Raw genomic sequence first — 20,043 nt, 5'->3', positions numbered from 1 at the left:
AAAATAATTGGCGGGGATGCCAAACAATTCCGAGCGGTCACTGTTGCTGCCTAGTAGATATTTTAGTGACACACGTAATGTGCATGGCCGTAGTACAAGTATTCGCTGAAAACTACGCGATAAAATAGATGAGAGTGGCGTGGTTGTCAAATTTCGGAGCTTCACAGATCAGAAATATTAGGGCGCCAATCAGCAAACCGTGCACAAGAATTAGGAGTGTGTCTTGCCAAAGATATTCCGCTATACCACAGAAAGCCATGTCCTACCAACTATTTGCAAGTAGTTTTCAAGACTAGAGCATCAAATTATCTCCTAGCGGTCGCAGTATGGGATAAATCCCGGTTGTTTTCACGGACTTTTTCGCAAGTGTCGAATTCGGGGCATTTCTTACTGTGATTGGTTCACGTAAATTATCGAAAACTCTAACTACTCCAACGAAAGAAAAAAAACAGTGTTAGAACTAGTATCTGTCCATAGTTAGCAATCACGTTGCAGCAACCTTGGTGCAGGCAACGTGCTGGGCACCATGACTTAAGTGGTTTCACTGACGTGACTGGAATGACTCACAGCGCTAGAAGCGTCCTAAGAACAATTCAGTGGGGTAGCACCTTTGAATTCGTGTTGGCGCTTAGGCGCGACATGTTTCTTTAGCACCTGCGACGACGCAGCGCTATCACGCCTTCTAAACTATTACCATTTTCTAACGACTGCAACAGCAGATGAATTTCCATACAGCCGGCGAAGGCACTACTTTCTCTGCGCCAAATCTTTTCTAGCGCTTTTATGACTAAGAAAATAACGGGTTTTACATGTGAATTATACCACTTAAAAGCCCTCAAAGTTTTTCTGGGCACCTAAAATCCGCGTTATGAAGAATGTTTCGTGTAAACTTGATCCCAAACACAATTTTTCAGCATTCTCACGTAGGCAGCCCTTGAAGAGACGCAACTGCCGCTCTAAACAACTCCGCCAAATTTACTTTCATTCGAGCACCAAGCTGGGCGACGTATCGCCCTCAAAGTTCTCGAAGTGAATTGGTAAACAAAAAATAGGTACAGACACAAAATACGAAAGGAAACAAAAAGTAAAACAAACGCATGCAAACAGAAACTCAAAGAAACAAAAGAAAACCATTAGTCAGTTTAAAAAATGGGACATACTTTTAATGCATATTCTTGATCTTTCTGACAGACAATATGCGAACGTTGAAAGCGGAATGGCAGACAGTATTGTAATGTTGCATTGGACAAAGTAGTACATTTTCATAAAGAACTGTTTTCATGCTTCAAACGGGTGCATGTGGAAACTCAGGGTCAAAACATAGGCAAACGCAAGGCCAAAAGCAAATGAACAAATCAAAACAAACCCAAACCAAGGATTTGACGAAACAAGCGTTCTTGTTCGCAATGAGGTCAGTCTTTGACAGCAAAACAAGCAGGCGGGGATAATGTGCAACTCAAGCAAATGATGAAACAAAGTAAGGTTTCTTGACCAAACTTTCAGAGAAAACAACAAAAGATGAAACTCACAATGTGCTTGTAACGTAAAAAGACACAGGAACTTCTTCACAGACAAAGCAATGTGAAATTAGGCAAAATAAAAATTAATTTATGCACGTGAGACGCGACTAGCTTAGTGCCAACTTAAATATATGGATGTAAATATAGCTTGAATCTAAACAAGCAGTACAATCAAATGAAAGGAAAAAAAGACAAATACGACCAAACTTCACGTACACAGTGAATTGTGTGCATTGTTTCTCGTCATGTGAACGAGTGCGTTTGCTTGTTCTCAACCAACATGTCAATGGCAATGTTAAACTCAATGTCGAGTTGAGTTTCTAAAACTTGGCAGATTTACATTGCCCTGCCGAGAATGTAAAAAAGGAGTTTCGACTAAATGCGATCACGGGCACCGCAGCCACAGGAAGCAGTCACGATTTCTCTGTGAAACCGAGCTACTGCGTTATCACCTCCTTCCTCTCTTTGACTCGGCTCTGATCTGTAGTGCTCGATCAGGATGCTAGAAGCACGACCGTCTGAAGATCATGAGTAAAAGTCAACTTTAAAATGTGATTACTAGGAAGATAATTTCACTCATCTTAAATGCCTGAATTATGCACAGAAAAAAAAAACTATGCGATGCGGCCAAGGAGGCCCATGCACTTTTTTTCCGAGGAGCCCCTGACAGGGAAACCCCCCCTTGTTTGCGTTTCATTTAAATTGTGATAGTTTAGGTCAGTATTCGTGTGTTTTTGTCTGCATGCGTGTGCTTTTTAGTTTCCGTTCAACTTTTTTTTTTACATTATGGTCATGCGCTCTCATGTCGGAGCACTTTCCTAGTTTTTCCATTGGTCCGTGCAAGTCGGTGAGGTAAATCGGGTGTCGCTTCTCTGAGTGATTGCCCCCCTCAACTCCTTTCTTTCACTCACTCTCGCGCTGCATAGGTTCAAGACTGGGATGGACTCAGCCAAGAGGACAGATTGTTCTTCCCCTTCCTTCCCCAACCCTTAAAGAAACACGCCCCGACATGATACAGAATATGTGCACACCTATACAATGACGCAAGCGAGTAAATGATAAGCATATCGACACTCACTCGAGACGTTATCACACCGGGTCATATTTGAGTCGCAAAGCCGCTAAAAACTCTTACAGCACATAACACACGACACAAAGCAAAACTGCGCACTTTCAAAGCAGCAAGAGAGTTCTAAACGACAAACGGGGGTTAACGCACACATTTCTCCATGAACGCTATTAAAACCATCACAGGGTGGTATGCACATTGTCAAGGGTGCTGAAAATCTAATAAATAACCACACACACAAATATTTTTGCAATCTCGTGCGCTGGAACATCAAGTGTCGCACAAGATATGCTCAGGAACAATCATACAGATGCGAAACGTAAATATTCAGCACAATTTTTTCTACATCTTTAACAGGAGTGACATTCGCACATCATTTTGCAAAGGGTGTTGGTGCGTATTAACGTACATTGTGCTGATGCATTAGGCGGTGTTTAAATACAACAGACTGCGATGTCCAAGCTTCATACGCTGGATCGACAACGTTCGGGACCGTATTCACTTGCGTTAAGAACATCGACTGGCTTCGAAGAGGAAAAACCCCACTTGGGGATTGTGGGTGACAATTACAAAAACTGTCCTTGCGAGACAAGGTTGCCCTTCCAAAGCGAAGCTATGAAACACACGTGATAGAGGAGAAGTGCTTTGCACACGGACAATTAGACGCACAATGTTCTGACCAAAGTGTACAAAGATTCGAACACACGTGTGAGTGACAAAGACCTGAGATCAGCACTGTACGCTTCTTGCGGGCCATTTCCACATGACAAATCGATGGATGCATGACTTTTTTTTTCTGTGTTGGTGAGTCAGCGAGAGGACTAGAGTTTCACTCAATACGGCGGCGGCGACAGCTGCCTGCGGCCCTTCGACAACGAAGATAAGATAAAGTACTATGTCACGATTTGTGCGAGTGCTTGCGCTAGTTTCATCAAATGGTTTACGAGGTGTAACAAAGCGCTTGTTGAAACCAGCACTCCATCGTAGTCATGGCATAATCCTACACTGCCCCAAGTTTTTTGCAAGCTACTGCAAACTATGCCCCTGCATCAAAGAGGGGATATCGTTTCACTGCCTAAACTAGTAACGCTCAGGACTTGTCTTCCAGTAGCAAGTCTTTTTGTGAAACGTAAATCTTTAAATGTGTAAACGACAGGCGTATAGAACATTCGATACTAGATCTAAGCTGGCTGGTTCTCCAATTACACCTTGTGTATTCTGCACACCACCCCTAGTTTCATAAGAATACAGTTCACGCGGTAATTTAGTTATCCTCATCCGATAGATAGCGGCGCAAGCGACTCGCACAAATCTCAAAAAGTGGTGCGCATCGCAAGGAGCATCCGAAGCGATATTGAACAGCGAATTGAAGGCATGCTCTTATGAGCCCTTTGGTTACGGCAAGAGGTAGTGATTACGGTAATCACGCATGTTCTGTTTTTTTTTTCTTTTACTTTTCTCTTTTTACAGATCTGTCTCATGTGGGCGCTACCTCCAAGCTTTTCTTCCGACGGATATGGCGAGCAAGCGTTATCTTTAGAAACAAAACAATCGTCTAGCTTGATTTATGGTTCACTGTGTATCTGGTAGCTCCTCGCGATACACACGTTCTGCGTTGCTCTGGATAGCAACGTGACGGAAGACAGTGACGTAGCGTACACGAAATGGCTTGTGCGCTGCAGATAACACTGGACAACTGACACACTATACCTACAGATAACCGGGCAGCCTCGCCTCCGAAGCTTCGTGCGATAGAAAAGTGTACGATAAGTTAGTGTGCAAGAAACGAAATTTACAATTGGAAAGAAATGACGATCCACGGGCAACATATACTTTTTTTCCACTTACAAGTTCCACGCACACTCTACAATGTGTACAACATAGTACAACGCCAAATGCACACTACGTATAATTACACTTTCACAGGCAACCCTTCACTGTCCTAACCTCAAACTGAGTTGAAGCGTTTCGTGCAAGAATATGTTACAGGAAGAGTTGGCAGAAAAAAATGAATGCTTAATGCTTAAGTACGAACGCCTAAGAGCTCAAAATGAACAAAGAATAAATCTTGGATATAATGAATAAATGACTTAGTTTACTACCAAAAGAATTCAACGCGCCTTAAAAACTTCCAGAGCCATAATTTAGAGCCCCACTCGGCACATTTTTCTCAGTACTACCCCAGAACCTATCCATTGAATTATCGCTCAAGTTACGATGCAGAGAAAGCCAATAGGAATAAAAATATCTATATAAATTTGTATCAAAACTTTCAATTTACGTGTCCAAAATATGTATTTGCTCAAAATTTGAACGTTTTCCACACGTTGCTCACGTTTCCGTAATAAAAAAAGAAAGGCTCCGCATTTCAGTCCAAACGTCGACGGGTGATGCGACTGACCTATTAAGTACTTTGGCCGCAGGAGGACTAGTGGACGAGCAAAGCTCTGTAGCAGACGGCGTTTTCACTTGCTTTGCAGAGGATCTCGCAAGCCGACGAGATTGCTGCATGCGCGCCAGACGACTGGTTGTCAACGTCCCAACGGAGAGGACGAAATACTTAAATAAATAAATGTTTTTTTTTTCATAAATAGTTCAATAAATAGATAAATAGACACATTAAGTACACTACACAACGACTGACTAGTCTCTTCTTTTCCGGTGCGAGTAGTCACAATTTAGCCAATTTAGGCGTAGCTGCTAGCTGCTCAGCAGAGAGGACTGTGCTGTTCAGCTTTCTGTCGTTCTTTCTATTATCAACGTCAGCAAAGCTGCGACTACTTGCGTTTGCAGCAAATAATAAACTCGAAGTTCCACTTTTTTGGTACCTTCCGGTACTATCGTATATAAGTTAATTACTGTGCGCTTAACTGCAAGCAAGCTAATTATTTCTCACATCATCCATCTGTGCCTCGTTACCAACATTGTCCACAACTATGTTGTCGAATGTAGGTTTCCTATACTTCTGCACGATATCCCCCCAGAAAAACCAAGCCATCTCCGAGAAACGAGAGATGTCCATCCCTCACTTTCTTTCTCTACAAAGCCTTATGACACTCGTAAAATAAGAAGTTTCACACATGCCAGGGCAACGAGGGAAAAATCGTTCCGACAGCCTAAGAGTTTGCGCAGGCGATAAATGAAGGTGTCAGGGATGCATTTCTCGTGTCATTTTTTTTTTCGTTTTGCATTTCTGTTATTACGACTTGGGCTGCCGTCGATACAACGGCGCAGTAGTGTAGCATCATAGGCTAGCGACTCCTCACGTCGTTTCTGTTTGGGTGTGTGTGTCACGCACGAGCGCGGGCACCTACGTTTTCGCGTTAAGCACGCCTTTCTTTTCTCCCAACCTAAGAACCGCCTTTGATAACCAGTGACCGGAGCGAAGCGCTAAATGATCAATCAGCCTGGAAACGTAAAGTTCTGCAAAACACCTCAAAGCTTTCCTTACAAGGTTTAGGTCAACATGATATGCAGCGTCCCTTTCAAGCACGCAAACACAATGGCGATTGACATTAAACAAAGCAGTTATAGCAGATTCCATTCCTGCACTTTTTTTTCTTTTTTCTTTCTGACGTGGAAATCCAAAGTGCATCCCCATTCCGACATTCCCAAAATTCCTGCTCAGCGATGCACTTTAGAAAACCTTCGCAAAATCAGGAGTCAACGGCGATCGTGCGTGTGTGCAATGACGTAATTTCACGCAGTTTCTATTATGTAGCAGCGACCTGTTGACAAGCAATGTAAGATCACGAAGTTGGTCCTACTTCTACGATCCAATGATCAAGAGTCCAAGAAATGAATTCGATTAAAGGCGTCAACATAGCACGATGCCATCTCTTAGAAGCGATTTGCGCGCGAACTTACTAAACACGCGGTCTCTATCCATTTGGAAGTTGAGAGAGTCAGCAGAAATGCACGGGCGAATTTTTTTTTCCCTTCTCTTCGACAAACAGTCGGCGTATCGCGTTCGTAGGGCCCTAGCGTTCTGGTTTTTCAGCTCCAGTTTCCCGTTTCTTGCTTCCCGTCTCCCAGCGTCAAACGTCATCAGCGCTTTTTAAAGAGTCATTCGGTGAAGGGCTGACGAGAAGGGTTCTCCGGTCTCAGTGTCGGTCTGTGCCGCTGTCTGGGTGAGCAAAATGTGTCGTGTGTTGTGTGTGTGTCTCCAAGGGATGTAGTTTCCACCTCTGTGTGTTCTGTACCAGATTCACTGAAGGGATGCTTTCTAAAGAACATCGTACTCGTCGGTATTCCCCTGTTTTGTTTAGACAAAGGTTGGGGAGGGGAGATAGGCAATAAAAGGGGGAGTGGGTAAAGCTTGTGTCTGCGTGACCATCCGGTACAACAGTGTGGCCCGTAAGGCCGTCAGGGCTGAAGGATGTTCGGGAAAGCCAATGATTTCACGAGCGATTCGAACCCTCGTATAGTGTTTACGAGGACAAACCGAAATGGAGCGCTTAGTCTGCTTACCAATAAAAGCTTCATCGGTGAATGATTTTTTCCGGTACAAAATTATGCTCCTTAATTCAATAAATCAATCACTAAATGAAATATTGAGAAGCATGGCGCAGTAAAATGACTAATCTTCTTTTTTACCTGTATGGACGTCGGGAAACTTGCGTCCATTACTTTGTCCTCGCTCAGGCAATGCCAAATGACAACAGCAGCGGAAAAAGCAATGGACACGCTTTTGCACGATCACTCGTGCTTGGGCTTCAGTGCACATGCAATTATTTAACACTTATTCCAGCTTTAGACCCTAATAACTGCGTATGTGTCCTTCAGAAGAGCCTCACGGTTGCCTACCCAGATAACGATCTGTCTTCAGCAAGACGCACACACGCACCGGATGGTGGGGTGAACAGAAAAGTGTGAGTGTGTGTGTGTGTAAGTGTGCCTGTGTGTGTGTCTGTGTGTGTGTCTGCACGTGTTTGTAGACGAGCGCCTTAAGACTTGCACTTGTTGGTCTTGAAGGAGACCTGGAGCACGCGGTTGCCGAGCGTGTAGCCGTTCAGGCTCTGGATGGCGACCAGCGCCTCGTCGTAGTTGGTCATGGTGACAAAGCCGAAGCCCTTGCACTTGTTGGTCTGGAGGTCTCGGATGACCTTGACGCTCTGCACGGCCCCAAACGGGCCGAACAGCTGCCACAGCAGGTTCTCCTCCGTGTCCGGCGCCAGATTGTACACGAAGATGCACCAGCCGGAGCCGTTCATGGCCGAGCCGGCCAGCAGCGGGTTGGCCAGCAGGTCACCCGCCAGCGGAGAGTACCGGCTGCGAAGCGAAGGAGAGAAAGAGGTCCTCGCGGTCACCCCCGAAACAGGTCCCTCCCTCGAGGAGGCAGTCTCGTGCACGATTAAGCGACTAAAGGTAGAAAATGCGCGCTATACATAGGACGAAAGTCGTTGACGAAAAGAGACGACGTTTCGGCCACCTGCACGGGAGCCGGCTTTCACAAATACAGAGCTCTTCAATCTATGTGCTCAAGTGAGCCTCAACATGTGGACATTTTCCACATTTTATCCATTTCCAACCATTTCCATCCATTTATCCATTTTCCAACCAGACGGCGCTTTTGTTGAAACTCCCGCTTTATAATTAAGCAACATTAACAAATTACTCGACTAGATTAAAGATGCACATCCGAGCCCGACGTCTCCTTTTGCCAACAGCAGGGCGAGCAGGGCAAATTCCGTCGTGCGTGCTGCAATAAGGCAGGAAAAGGCTGTCACGTGGGACTTGGCGCGGATAACGTGCAGATCGGGAGCGCATGCGTGTTCTCCGTGGCTACGTCGTGTCGAAGCCCACTACTGCCTGCCGCTTGGGGGTCACCCTTTTCGGACACTGCTGGCTGGGCGGGAGAGACAACGCAAGGGAGCCACGGGCGGCACGGTCTACAGCAGAACCGTTGTCACCAAGAAAAAAAAAGTAGATGGGACGCACTGCACAAGAACACTGGTACAACAAGGAATAAGTGGTCGTCATGCGCAAAAAAAATATATAAAGCCGCTGTCACAGCACTTATTGTCAATCGTATTTGAGTTTTAGCAGGGAAGAAGTTTGGGCGTGTTGGTGGGATGCATTCAGACTGCGATACGTAGCGCAAGAAATTACACAGGGACAAGCAGAACACAGGACGAGCGCTAACTTTCAACGATTCATTTATTGCAGCTGGTGAGTATATATATACTCACTGGGACGCCACTACAATAGAACACACTGAAGGGAAGGGGGAAAAGACAGTCATGTGACTATTATGCCCAAAAATTCAATCTCTTTCCTTGATAAAAATATAGACGGCGTGCTAACGCACTCGTCACCTGCTCTGGCTATCTCAGCTGCTTCCACAATTTCCCTCGTAATCTTATTCTTGTGGCGATAGACAGGGAGCTCTTTCAAGCTCTTTCCTTTATCAAGGAATGAGCTTGAATTTTTGGGCATAATAGTCACATGACTGTCCTTTCCCCCTTCCCTTCAGTGTGTTCTATTGTAGTGGCGTCCCAGTGAGTATATATATACTCACCAGCTGCAATAAATGAATTGTTGAAAGTTAGCGCTCGTCCTGTGTTCTGCTTGTCCCTGTGTAATTTTTTGCGCTATGTATCCCAGTCTGAACGTATTTGAGTGCCAGGCAACTGGCTCCTTTCACCGATGGAGATGCTTTGTTGTACGTCTGCTTGCTTAACCTCGAAGACCTATAACGCTAAGTGGACTCTGAAAGTGCTCCTGCGCAAGCTACGTCATCAGCGCTGCCGAAAACCCTGCTGTCATGTTAGCGGCACAAATTTAATCAGGAAACCTCTGCATTTCTGCTTTCAAAGCGCATTAAATACCGAATGTGCCACAATCTTGCAACAGCTTGCAGCCAATTTTTTGAAGAATAACGCGATCACTGTCCCAAGCTAGTACACTATACCGTTTATTGTTCTCCTCACTGGTAATAAGCAAACAATCTTGCATGTAGCTAGAGATGATCAAAACTTGGCGTGACAACACAGAGCTGCAACTCCCGTGGCCAAGGATTTCCATGTCGTAATGAGAAGCGAAGTAGCAATTAGGGTGTGCGAAACAAGCTTCATGTCCTCGTCGAGGTGCACAATGCTGAAATCGTGGTAACGCATTTCTCCACCTTTAAGCTTTTGACACAAATAGCTTACAAAACGACCACCTTTGGTATACCCTCGTAATGCATATGCAGAGGCTCCAGCAAATACAGGCATCATTTCTTTCTTTTGGCACGATGTACAAAACAATATTTTACAAAGTATTTCTCGCAGTGTAGCGTCTACATCGAGAACTGGCGAACGCCGTTAGTACTTGCTGTGATAAAGTGCTTAATGTTAATTAAATGATCGGGCTTAGCGACACAAAACTACGCCGCGGATTATGAGTAATATGTGGAGAGCTACGAAGTACTATAGACCACTAGGTTTTATTTTCCTTCTTCCTATATATTTTCTATCGTAAACGATAAAAGTAGGCGAGTGACCTCCATCGTAACGAGGCTTCCGCGTCTGGGGAACGAACCCGTCACGTCTCACTCCGTAGCACGGCGCCATACCTAGAGAACCACCATGGAGGGCCGGCAAAGTGCCTTAGATGAGGCACTCTGCACTTTGACGGTGCAGAGACGCTGCCATATTGTGTGCAACCCAAGCATAGAAAAGGCTGCGTAAGCACGTTGGCACACTGAGAGCAACGAACAGGCTCAGATGCCCCAATTAAGAGCCTCCAATTGCGCCCGAAGTACACCTACTCCAAAACAAAAAAACAAAGGGCGAGGAGGACCGCCCGTCAAGCAATCGCCGTTCCCTCGTCGCTCGCCTAAGCGCAAAGAGGCCGCCAGTGCTTACGAGGCCATCAACTTCCGCTCCCTTCGCACAAAAATTGGCGGTGGCGCCCGCGTGGCCACTCACGTAAGAGCCGGTTTTCCGTCCCGAAATTCCCCGACCCCAATCCCTATATGGTTCAGCGGTTTCCCCCGAGAGCCGCTCAGAAAGCGGATGCGACTTTGCAAGGTACGCGACCACGACGCCACAGCACAGCCCTTTCCCATAAACTACGCTCGCAGCCCACAACATCAAAAACAAACTCCCTAAACAACAAGCAAAACAGGCACCACCGACGAGTGCGACTCCCTCGCGACAGCGCGCGGTGACCCAATCCACCTGACTGTAGCCTCTCCTCGCCGACCCCGGGAGGCTTAGCGCATGCAGAGAGCCACCGCGACAGCGTGTAGACGACCCCCGCCGCCCAAAGGCGGGAGAGGCAAGCGCGCAGAAATGACCCGACTAAAGACCCGAGGCTGCTCGCGTCGACGAAGCGCGAAGACGTAATGCGCGCCACTGGCAAGCGAGGTTTGTGCGCGCCCCCGCGGGGCCGGCACGGCTCGGGAGAGCGCCGCCAGGACGAGCGGCGGTGCTTTGCTCGTCGCTCTCGTTTACGACGCCGATATTAACCTTGATGAGCATCACAGCGAGAGAGAGCAGCGACGGGGTGACCGCCAAGGATGTGCCGCTGCTCATCGTCCTTCCGCTGTCGCGAGGAAGCCATCAGGCGAAATTTGCAGCGAGCGGTTCAGCGCCCGCGCGTCGCTTCGAATGCATTAGGCCCACTGAACGCTCACTCGCAACACACACCAGAAGCGCGTTGTGTATTCTGTGTGCAGAATGCGAAAAGCAACGCCAGATTTGCGTTTGAAGTTTGAAGTTTTACTGGTTCCTACGTTGACAGACCACTACGTGGGAATTAATCGCAACTGTTATACAGCAAATAGCAGAGTGTGGTGCAACAATCGAGTTTTTTAAGGTTCGCTAGCCGAATAGAGATTAGCTATCCCATTTCACATGGCAGCAGAGCGAGTGCCACCAACGAAATTAAACAAGACGCTCTGCAGTGTCGAACCGCTGTTGCGAAACGCGCTGACCGCTTAATTCAACCAAATTGCACGTATTAGGTGACGAATTCGCCACAACCGCGTCGCGCACCTCATGGCTGACGAAAGCTGCGTGTGCAACGTCACTGCTATACGTGCGACAGGCCCAGCGAGTTTCCCTTGCGAGTGCATCGGCAGTCGCAAAGCGGATACGGGACGACTACTCCCGAAATGGTAGCGACAGCCCTAGAAAAGCAGGGATGACGCAGGCCAACTTTACACGCGACTGGGAAATCGCGATCGGGGCCTCAATTATGGAGGCCGAAGAAAATTGTCGGGGAGGAGGGAAAAGTGAGAACGCGAAGACGACGGCACACCCCCCTCCTTCCTGCTCCCCCCCCCCCCGCCCCCGAAGACCGAGCGAAATGGGACATCGGCCCGAGCCAGACCTGCGCCCACCGCAATTAGCGTCATTAGAAGGCAATCAAACGCGGCCCCTTCCCCTCCCGCCAGGCCGCCCTCCGATGGGCGCTCGCGATCTTCCGTTTTCCCGCATAGAGCTTTTCCCGATTCCGCTATCCCGACAGCCCGGCCTATTCCCTGCGGGATGTAGCACCCTAAAGATGACGCAACGTCGCGTTCAAATTAGCACCTCGATATCGCTTCGACAGGACTGCGGACACTTCGCGGGATGCCCTCTGCATCGTGGCTTGCTGATTAACGTTGGGGTGTCTGCATTTTGACTTTGCTGCCAGTTCTCGAATCTGGCTTTGCTGCACGCAAAGTTTAAACCACTGCTCAGTTTGCATACCTTTTGCGGAATACACATGTACATTAATAACGACATTTTACCCATGGACGCCACCCACAAGCAGGAGTAAACTACGATCAGCGGAGGCTTACTTAGAGAGAGCGATTACTTCAGCGACTTTGCTGTTGCCGATTTCTCCTGGTTCGGGAACTACATGACAAACTTGCTCAAAGCAAGTATGCCTGTGGCATACGGCGCTGCCGAAAGAGGGTGGCACAAGTACAACCCCAATTTCGTTTACTTTTCGCACGCATTATTTTCTTGCAACCCAGCGTCGATAGACCCATCTTTCGACACCATTCGCAAACGGAACCTATCTTTCGTAAAACATGACGCAATTCACATTCATTAAATCGTACAGCGAGCTCGAACCAGGGAACTCAACTAAACATGTGGGAGAGTTGACGGAATGCCTCTTCTACCAGCTTGGAAGATCGCTGCTTTGAGAGATCACCCCTACTGTGCCTGGTGTCAAGAGGAAAGCAAACGCTACTGTTTCAGCTCTAGTCCACTTTGTTCTGCAGCAGGTTTTAAAATGCTAGAGCGCTCGCAGTCACAAGTGCACTAACGGCTCGCTCAAATCTGAATCGCTTCCCACTGGCGCCAGGATTCCGCCACACTTGGAGAAGCCTTTGAAACACGCTGGAGCAGCCACGCCAACCGGGCGAACATCGCCCACCCGCCCCGCAAAACCGACTCACCTGAAGCGGTTAGCCGGGTGGTGTATGGGCCCCGGGAAGCGTCGCTGCGGCGACAGGTAGGCGGCCAGCGGCGCGATCGCCTTGGCGTTGTTGCTCGGGTTGTTGGCGAACTTGACGGTGATGGGCTCCGTGGCGCCCCCGTCGGCCGGCACGCTGTTGTGCAGGTGCTTGATGGCGCGCTCGGCCTCCACGCGCTGGTCGAAGCGCACGAAGCCGACGCCCTTGGACAGACCGGTGATGTTGTCGCAGAGGATGCGCGAAGTGATGATGCGGCCATAGGGAGAGAAGAGCCCTTCCAAATCCTGCTGAGTCATGGACTTGGGCAGTCCGCTGACGTACAGGTTGGCACCCTTAATAGCCTCACTACTAGGGCGGGCATACGACACCTGCGCGCGCATAGACAGTGAAAGAGAGAAACGGTCATTATACATCTGTCTACTGTTATTCTGAAACGCTTTAATTATGCTGGGACAGAACTGTTGGGTACCCACTGCTCCATTCCTCATGTGGTTGAATAGACTGCACACTCAAAAAAAAAAAGAAACTTGTTGTACCTCGATCACTGCCCCACCTATGCAGTACCGCTGTTGGGCGGAGCACGTTCAGTATCTAAAATCAAACTACTGACATATTGGACTGCCCGATATGAAAAATGCACAGACTCCCTGCTGTGAACACACTCACAGGTACATAGCTTAAGCGACGGACATCCGTTTCCAAGATTTCTCGACTGTGCCTTTTCTTTTTTCGCATATCTGTCCACTGCAGTTTCAGATTGAATTTTAATTATCCACCTGGAATTTTCTGCTGCTTCGTCGGTGGCAGAACGAGAGAATGCGTTGTCGCTCGCGGTGGAAAATTTGAACAAGACGCGCACCACGAAGGCAACGGGAAAAACAAAAATTGTGAACTGCGCCTGTCCCACTCTTTCGTTTTCTCGTTTGCGTAGCTTTTGTGCGCTCGGTTGCCCGAGATTTGATAGCGAGTTTCAACGCGGTGAAGTTAAATCTGGTGAAGAGGCATTCACGCGTGAGGTTCCCGGCGAAGTTAAGAGTGGTTCTATTAATAACGTTACACGCCGCCATGGGAAGGAGAGGCGGGAGGAAAAATAAATAAAGCATCATTTCTCGTGTTATCCAGGTCGGACGGCGAAAGTTATTTTGATGCACCGGCAGACACCAAGAAAGCTGGCCGTTCTCGAGAAGCGCCGTCATTATGCTCGCCATCTCTCGCACGCACGAAAAAGAGGACGCGTGCAAAAAGAAAGAAAGAAAGAAAGAAAGAAAGAAAGAAAGAAAGAAAGAAAGAAAGAAAGAAAGAAAGAAAGAAAGAAAGGAAGAAAGAAAGAAAGAAAGAAAGAAGGAAAGAAAGAAACGCAGGAGAACACCGAGAGTACCTCGACGCGGCAAAAGAATCTCATTAGACCGGCGCTGCTTACCCTGAGATGGCAGAGAACGGGAGAAAAACACGCCCACGTGAATAACAACCCTACGAAAGAGAAAAAGAAAGGAAGTAGATCCGGTGTAACCCGACTCATACCGTCAACAGAGAAATCCACACAGGTTGCCGGGCACGAGAAGATTGCGGGCACCGGAAGGCGCCTATGACGCGAGCGGTCCAATTTTCTTTTTTTTTTCTTCAACATAAACGTAACTGAAAAAGAGAGTTATAAAAAAAAAACTAGTTTCACGAGAACTGGCGACGAAGTGATGAGAAGGTACAAAACTGGATTACTCAGAGAAACGCGATATTAGGGACAGCGAAGGAGCAAACAGAAGCGAAAAGGAAGCACAACGATGACGCAACGACGACGAAGGCAAAGTGAACTCGCGCGACGGCGAAACGGGCTCAAATTTTTAATCTTCCTCCGAAAACTGGAGAGGAGCGCGGGGGTGGAGAGAAGAAAAAAAAGTGTCGCGTTAAGCCCTAGCGAGCAAACGAAGCGAGAGAAGGAAGAGAACGTGGGCACGCAAGCGCGTTAGCGAAACAAGCTCTGTAATGACATCGGGCTACATATTGGCTTTGCAGTTATTAGCCGAGCGCGGCCACATCGGGCAGTTTTTTTTCTTTCCCTTCGATTTTTCATGGAACACATGCTGGCGGTAAACTTTATTAGGCTTCACAGGTATTAGATTCCCGTATTCGTTTTTCTTTTAGGAACCATGTGAACTGAGATAACCGAATTGATTTTCCCCTTTCCGCAGGGGCCATTTCGTGTTATTTCTGTGAAAACACTGCCAAAACATTAAAGTGCACACGACAAGGACACTCGAACAAAGAAACAAGTACACTACTGCGCTCTAGTTCTAACAGATTTATTGCAGAAAGTAACGGCCTTCTGAAAGCGCCCTAGCTCTCCCACAACTCACTCTTCCAGTGCCAAAGCACACCAACCCGCCTGCGCTTGGAAGAAGGCAATTTCCTTAAGCGGTACATTAGCCGACGCAAGAGTGCCACATAAGCGTACCGCCTTTCTGACGAAGTCCGCTGAAGTTATTTCGCGAGCCGCCTTGTTTTATGGCGCGCGTGTGCAAAGCAATCCGCCAAGAAAGGCGCGCAGTCACACGTGTCACTTCCTGCGTCCCTGTCGCACGCGCATTTTCCTTTTCTGTCTGCTCAGACATATTTGACAAAATTATGCGAAGCCGTAGCAGCGTTAGGCGAGGCGGGCTCGACACAGCAGAGTGCTAAGTAAGACGGTTCCACGTTACATTGTCCCTCTCCTGTCCATGTTTCCTGCAGCTTGCATCGCATCATGTCGAACCAACAAGTCCGACGCAGTAGTTAGGGCAGAAAGCTGAACTAGTTCGTGAGTAGTTTCGCATATTCACATACGAGAACGTAGGAAAGCAAACAATATGATCGAGACATGGCGGGTCCTGAGAAACCACAGCTGATTTTCAGCGGCCAGCATGTCTTCTTCACGTCGTACGCTTCCGTTTTTACAATACTGTAAATATGCGAAGCCCAACGCAACGTTCAGCAGCCTTGGCTCGCTTATATGTTTTTGCCCTTTTCTATAACTCTATAATAAAGACTTCGATACCCTATGCCCTGTTTTAGTACATTCACGCTGCTTTCATGTCAACACTAATTCTCTCTGAATCCACCTGCACCTGGCCGGTCTCCCCAAAAATCAGTTCACTGTTCCGTGTCAGTTATTCGTACGTTCGTATTCAAAAAATAGGAGATAACGAAGATTCATAGAAGCTCAAAACAGCACCAAAAGTGCGTGTGCACGCCTATCACTAAGAAATTTATTTATGGGGTTTTACGCGCCAAAACCACTTTCTGAATATGAGGCACGCCGTAGTGGAGGACTGCGGAAATTTCGACCACCTGCGGTTCTTTAACGTGCACCTAAATCTAAGTACACGGGTGTTTTCGCATTTCGCCCCCATTGAAATGCGGCCGCCGTGGCCGGGGTTTGATCCCGCGACCTCGTGCTCAGCAGCCCAACACCATAGCCACTGAGCAACCACGGCGGCTTGCACGCCTATCACTCAAGTACATGCGTATCCCTTTTCCTGTCTGCCGCGACTGCCAAACTGAAGCGCTTTGCACCATCGCGCCACGGTCCACGCCCCTCCAGCCATTTAAAGAAAGCTCCGCGACCCCGTCTCCTCTGCAAGATGTCTCTCGCGAAAAGCACGAAACGACGAAACAGCAACGACGTTCTCCTTCGCCCGCCGCAGGCGCGCGCCAGGGACAAGGCGGCGGTCCGCGTAAAATCCCTAAAGGGATTATGAAAACACGCAATCTGCGCCCGCGGGAGAACGAAGCCCGCCGGGCGACGACATCCACGCCGTGCGCCTCCGCCACATCAAGCAGCGACGACGATACCGGTACGAAACAATGCTCCCGCTCACACCCGAAACACATACACAAGCGCACAGAACGGGAACCGTGCTGGCAGGGTAGCAACGACGAAGGCCGGGAGACCCAGGGCGCACAACGAGGCGAGGCATCAACGCAGCGTCCCCAGGGAACAACCGCGAAGAAGACATTAGAGGGCGGAGGAAAAGGGAGGCAAACGGGAGGTGAAAGGGGGGGGGAGAGAGAGAGAGAGAGAGGCCGAGAAACAATCGGGCGAAGCCGGCCCGGGCAGCCTGCGCGCGAACCCACGAGACGGCCGCCCAGGCCATCTCCTCTCGGCCCGTTAAAAACTTCCCGGCGACGGTGCCCGCCACGTCCTTTTTTTCCCCATTTTTTTCTTCCCAGGGGAGGAAGTTCACTTCTGCCACGGACCGGAAGGAAGGAAGGAAGCAGCGACACGGCGAGCTGGAACAAGAGGAGGTTATCCTCTTTTTCGGGCGTCCTATTTTTTTCTCTTTTAAGGACACGCACGACCATCATCTATACGGTGCCCGGCTAACGTTCCCCATTGTTCCGCTCAAAAGCAACGGGAAAAAGGGGGAAGAAGCCCACTCGGCTGGAAGGAATGGGGTACCGCGACGAAAACGGTTCGAGAACTCGTTTCGCATTTTATATACAGTGCAGAGGCCAAAAGTGTGCACTGAGTGTGCGCGTGGAGGGAGAAAAGCACGCGAGGGAAGGGACGGCGAGAAATCGAAAAAGTGCGAAACCGTGCCACGCCGCTTGGCAGCAGCACTTTTTTTTCTTTATTGGTAGCTCGGATGTTCTCGGATAGTCCTCGAAGGCGATGGCTCATGATGGCCCGCCTCAACGGGTCTTGGGCATTTTTCTTTAAGCTGCGCTCGCCGAAAGCAACCGTAACCCGACTCCACGTCAACAAAGGCTGACGCCGTCGGAGCCTTATTCTACAACTTCTGCGCTCCTGCTTCGCCCGTATATCTCGACCAGACGAAACTAGTGCGCTTTTAGTGACTATTCTGTTGTTTTGAAAGGATTCAAAACATCGCCTACAAAACAGACAAAAGAAAGGTTACAAAGAAAACGTGGAAGAGCTGCGCGTCTCTTCCCTCTTCTGTCCCCAAGCTTGGTTCACACAGTTCCGAATGCTTTCAAAACGAAATTTAACCAACTTGCTTCTCTTGACTTAACGCTTTTGCACGTTTCCACTCTCACTTGGAATGCATACCACTGTCCGATACCGCCGCTCTAAACAAAAGACCCAGACGCGGAAGGAATTGAGCCTCCTTTCCGTTGAACAAACAAATGCTAAAGGGCCAGATTCGAGAAACTCGAGGAACATCAGTAATTCAAGTTCCCTAAAGACAATGTGAGCTTTCATGCATAAAAAAGACGCTGCTTGCGGCGTACCTCTACTGCCTGATGATTTGTTTATAAAAGAAGCGACCATAGAAATATTCTTTTTATCTGGAATACCAATTATCTTACATATAACTGAATTCTGGAATTTTACGGGAAAAACCCCGATTTGATTAGCGTTCGTCTGTTCATCTGTTCCCATGTTTGCTTTTCCCTTTCGCGTATAAAGTCAAGCACGAATTTTCACAAACACGCCAAAATTTCAACTTTTACAGTTTATACTTCTCCGGTGCATACATGTCACATTATACTAGTCCCACAACAATAACCTCTATTTGTCTTGCTTGCATTTCATTTCTTGAAAACCATGCGCTCGCTCTTTTCATGCGAAAAACACTACGCTTTTTTTTTTGCCACACTTAGTACAGGCTCGTGTAGACAAGTGTAATGCCGAACAGAGGCCATGACTTCGTGCGCTGCGCTTGGCTGGCGGGGCTGTAGCCAATCGGAGCAGACTGAGCGTCGTCTTCTGCATAAGCAGACGAAAAGCGCCTGACTCCGCACTTTGCCCGACTTTACGCTTACTAGCTGCGCATGTGCCCTTGCCTGAAACTAAACGTCAATGTACGCGTTTGATTTCGTAAACAAACCCAGACAAAGTGAAGCGAAATACATTGACAATCCGTATAATACAGCGCGGAGTCTCAACCAGTACGCACCATCCGTGAGTAAGATAACTGTCTTTTTAGAAGATTAACTCACCTTCCTCTGTGATACATGGCACGCCAGCAATTCGCTACCGTCCTTGCAGCGAACATTCACTATCGTCATTACATCAGCGCCGACAGTCACTGACAAAATGGCGTCACGTGTTTGCAACGCCGGCCTACTTGTTTGTCCTCTGCTGCCAACACTCATCGAAACCACAGTGTAGAAAGCGTAGCTTTCATGCTACACTACGGCTACAAAAAAAAAAAAAGCTTCGTGTAGGTGGGTGGAGCTACACTTTCCCACAGCAAGAAAAAGGAAGCGACTTTCTGCACTAGCTACACTCTTGTAGCCAGTGTAGGTTAAAAAAAAGCCCTACTGCATCCCTCCGATAACGCGCTTGCCTTTCATGACCTGCAAGTACGGGGTACACAACGTCAAAGAAAGGAAATGCGCCCAGGATAGACGACGGTTATCGTTGTGGAACCACGATACGGCCCGACAGCGGGTAAATTATTTTTAATGTGCAAGCCCCTCAGAAATTTCCTAATCCAGTCACACTAACCCATCCCGCAAAAGGCTATTTTCTTGTCGGACAATACCGCGACGCCATTAAAGGAACACCCAATGAACTTGCGCTGTACACGCAATCTATTTCTCTTCAGAGGCCATTGACTAAACTTAGTAACATTTTCAATTCTCTCTATATAAGAGCACAACTACACGAGGCAGCACTGGTCGCGACCGGCGGACGCCATCTGTTCAAAAAAAACGGAGACCGACCACCCGGCAACAGCCAGCTTTCTTTTTCCGCCAGCGGTCGCATCAGGCAATCACCAGCAGCCAGCACCTCAACGCAGTGTTTCTGCATCTTCCTATTTCGACTGACGACCAACGTCCTGCCTAGTTCCGCTTCCGATGATCTCCTTCCGGTCCCTTATCTTTCTCAGTTTCCCAGTTTCCTCGCCGCTAGCGATACAATCTAAGCTTGCCGCTCGTTCTGGACATTCTTTTTTCCTTCTTGTGCATCGCTGCAGTCCTTACGCCTTTTTTTCGTATTTTTTCTCTTACCTTCCAGCATCATCTGTCCTGACAGAGAAACGATTCTCGCACGAATGATACCGGCCTTCACAAACGCAGCGGTGGCAGACTCGTTGCTGAAAACGGCC

The 20,043-nt window shown here is 48.1% G+C and overlaps 1 protein-coding gene across 6 annotated transcripts in view; it reads right to left on the bottom strand.

The window, feature by feature from the left end:
- Positions 1-1,137: 1,137 nt before the first annotated feature.
- Positions 1,138-20,043, bottom strand: part of fne (found in neurons) — a 196,067-nt gene continuing 177,161 nt past the window's right edge. For all 6 annotated transcript variants that reach the window (XM_065453271.2, XM_065453272.2, XM_065453269.2 and 3 more), the window contains 2 exons: positions 12,974-13,359; positions 1,138-7,860 (listed from right to left, as the gene is read on the bottom strand). In XM_065453271.2, coding sequence (XP_065309343.1) covers positions 7,536-7,860; positions 12,974-13,359 — 711 coding nt within the window. In that variant the 3' untranslated portion in view covers positions 1,138-7,535. The remainder of the gene's footprint in view (positions 7,861-12,973; positions 13,360-20,043) is intronic.

This window comes from Dermacentor albipictus, chromosome 9, assembly GCF_038994185.2.
Source record: "Dermacentor albipictus isolate Rhodes 1998 colony chromosome 9, USDA_Dalb.pri_finalv2, whole genome shotgun sequence".
Lineage (NCBI taxonomy): Eukaryota > Metazoa > Arthropoda > Arachnida > Ixodida > Ixodidae > Dermacentor > Dermacentor albipictus.
The sequence above is the reverse complement of the archived record's forward strand: the minus strand, read 5'-3'. Positions and strand labels throughout refer to the sequence as shown.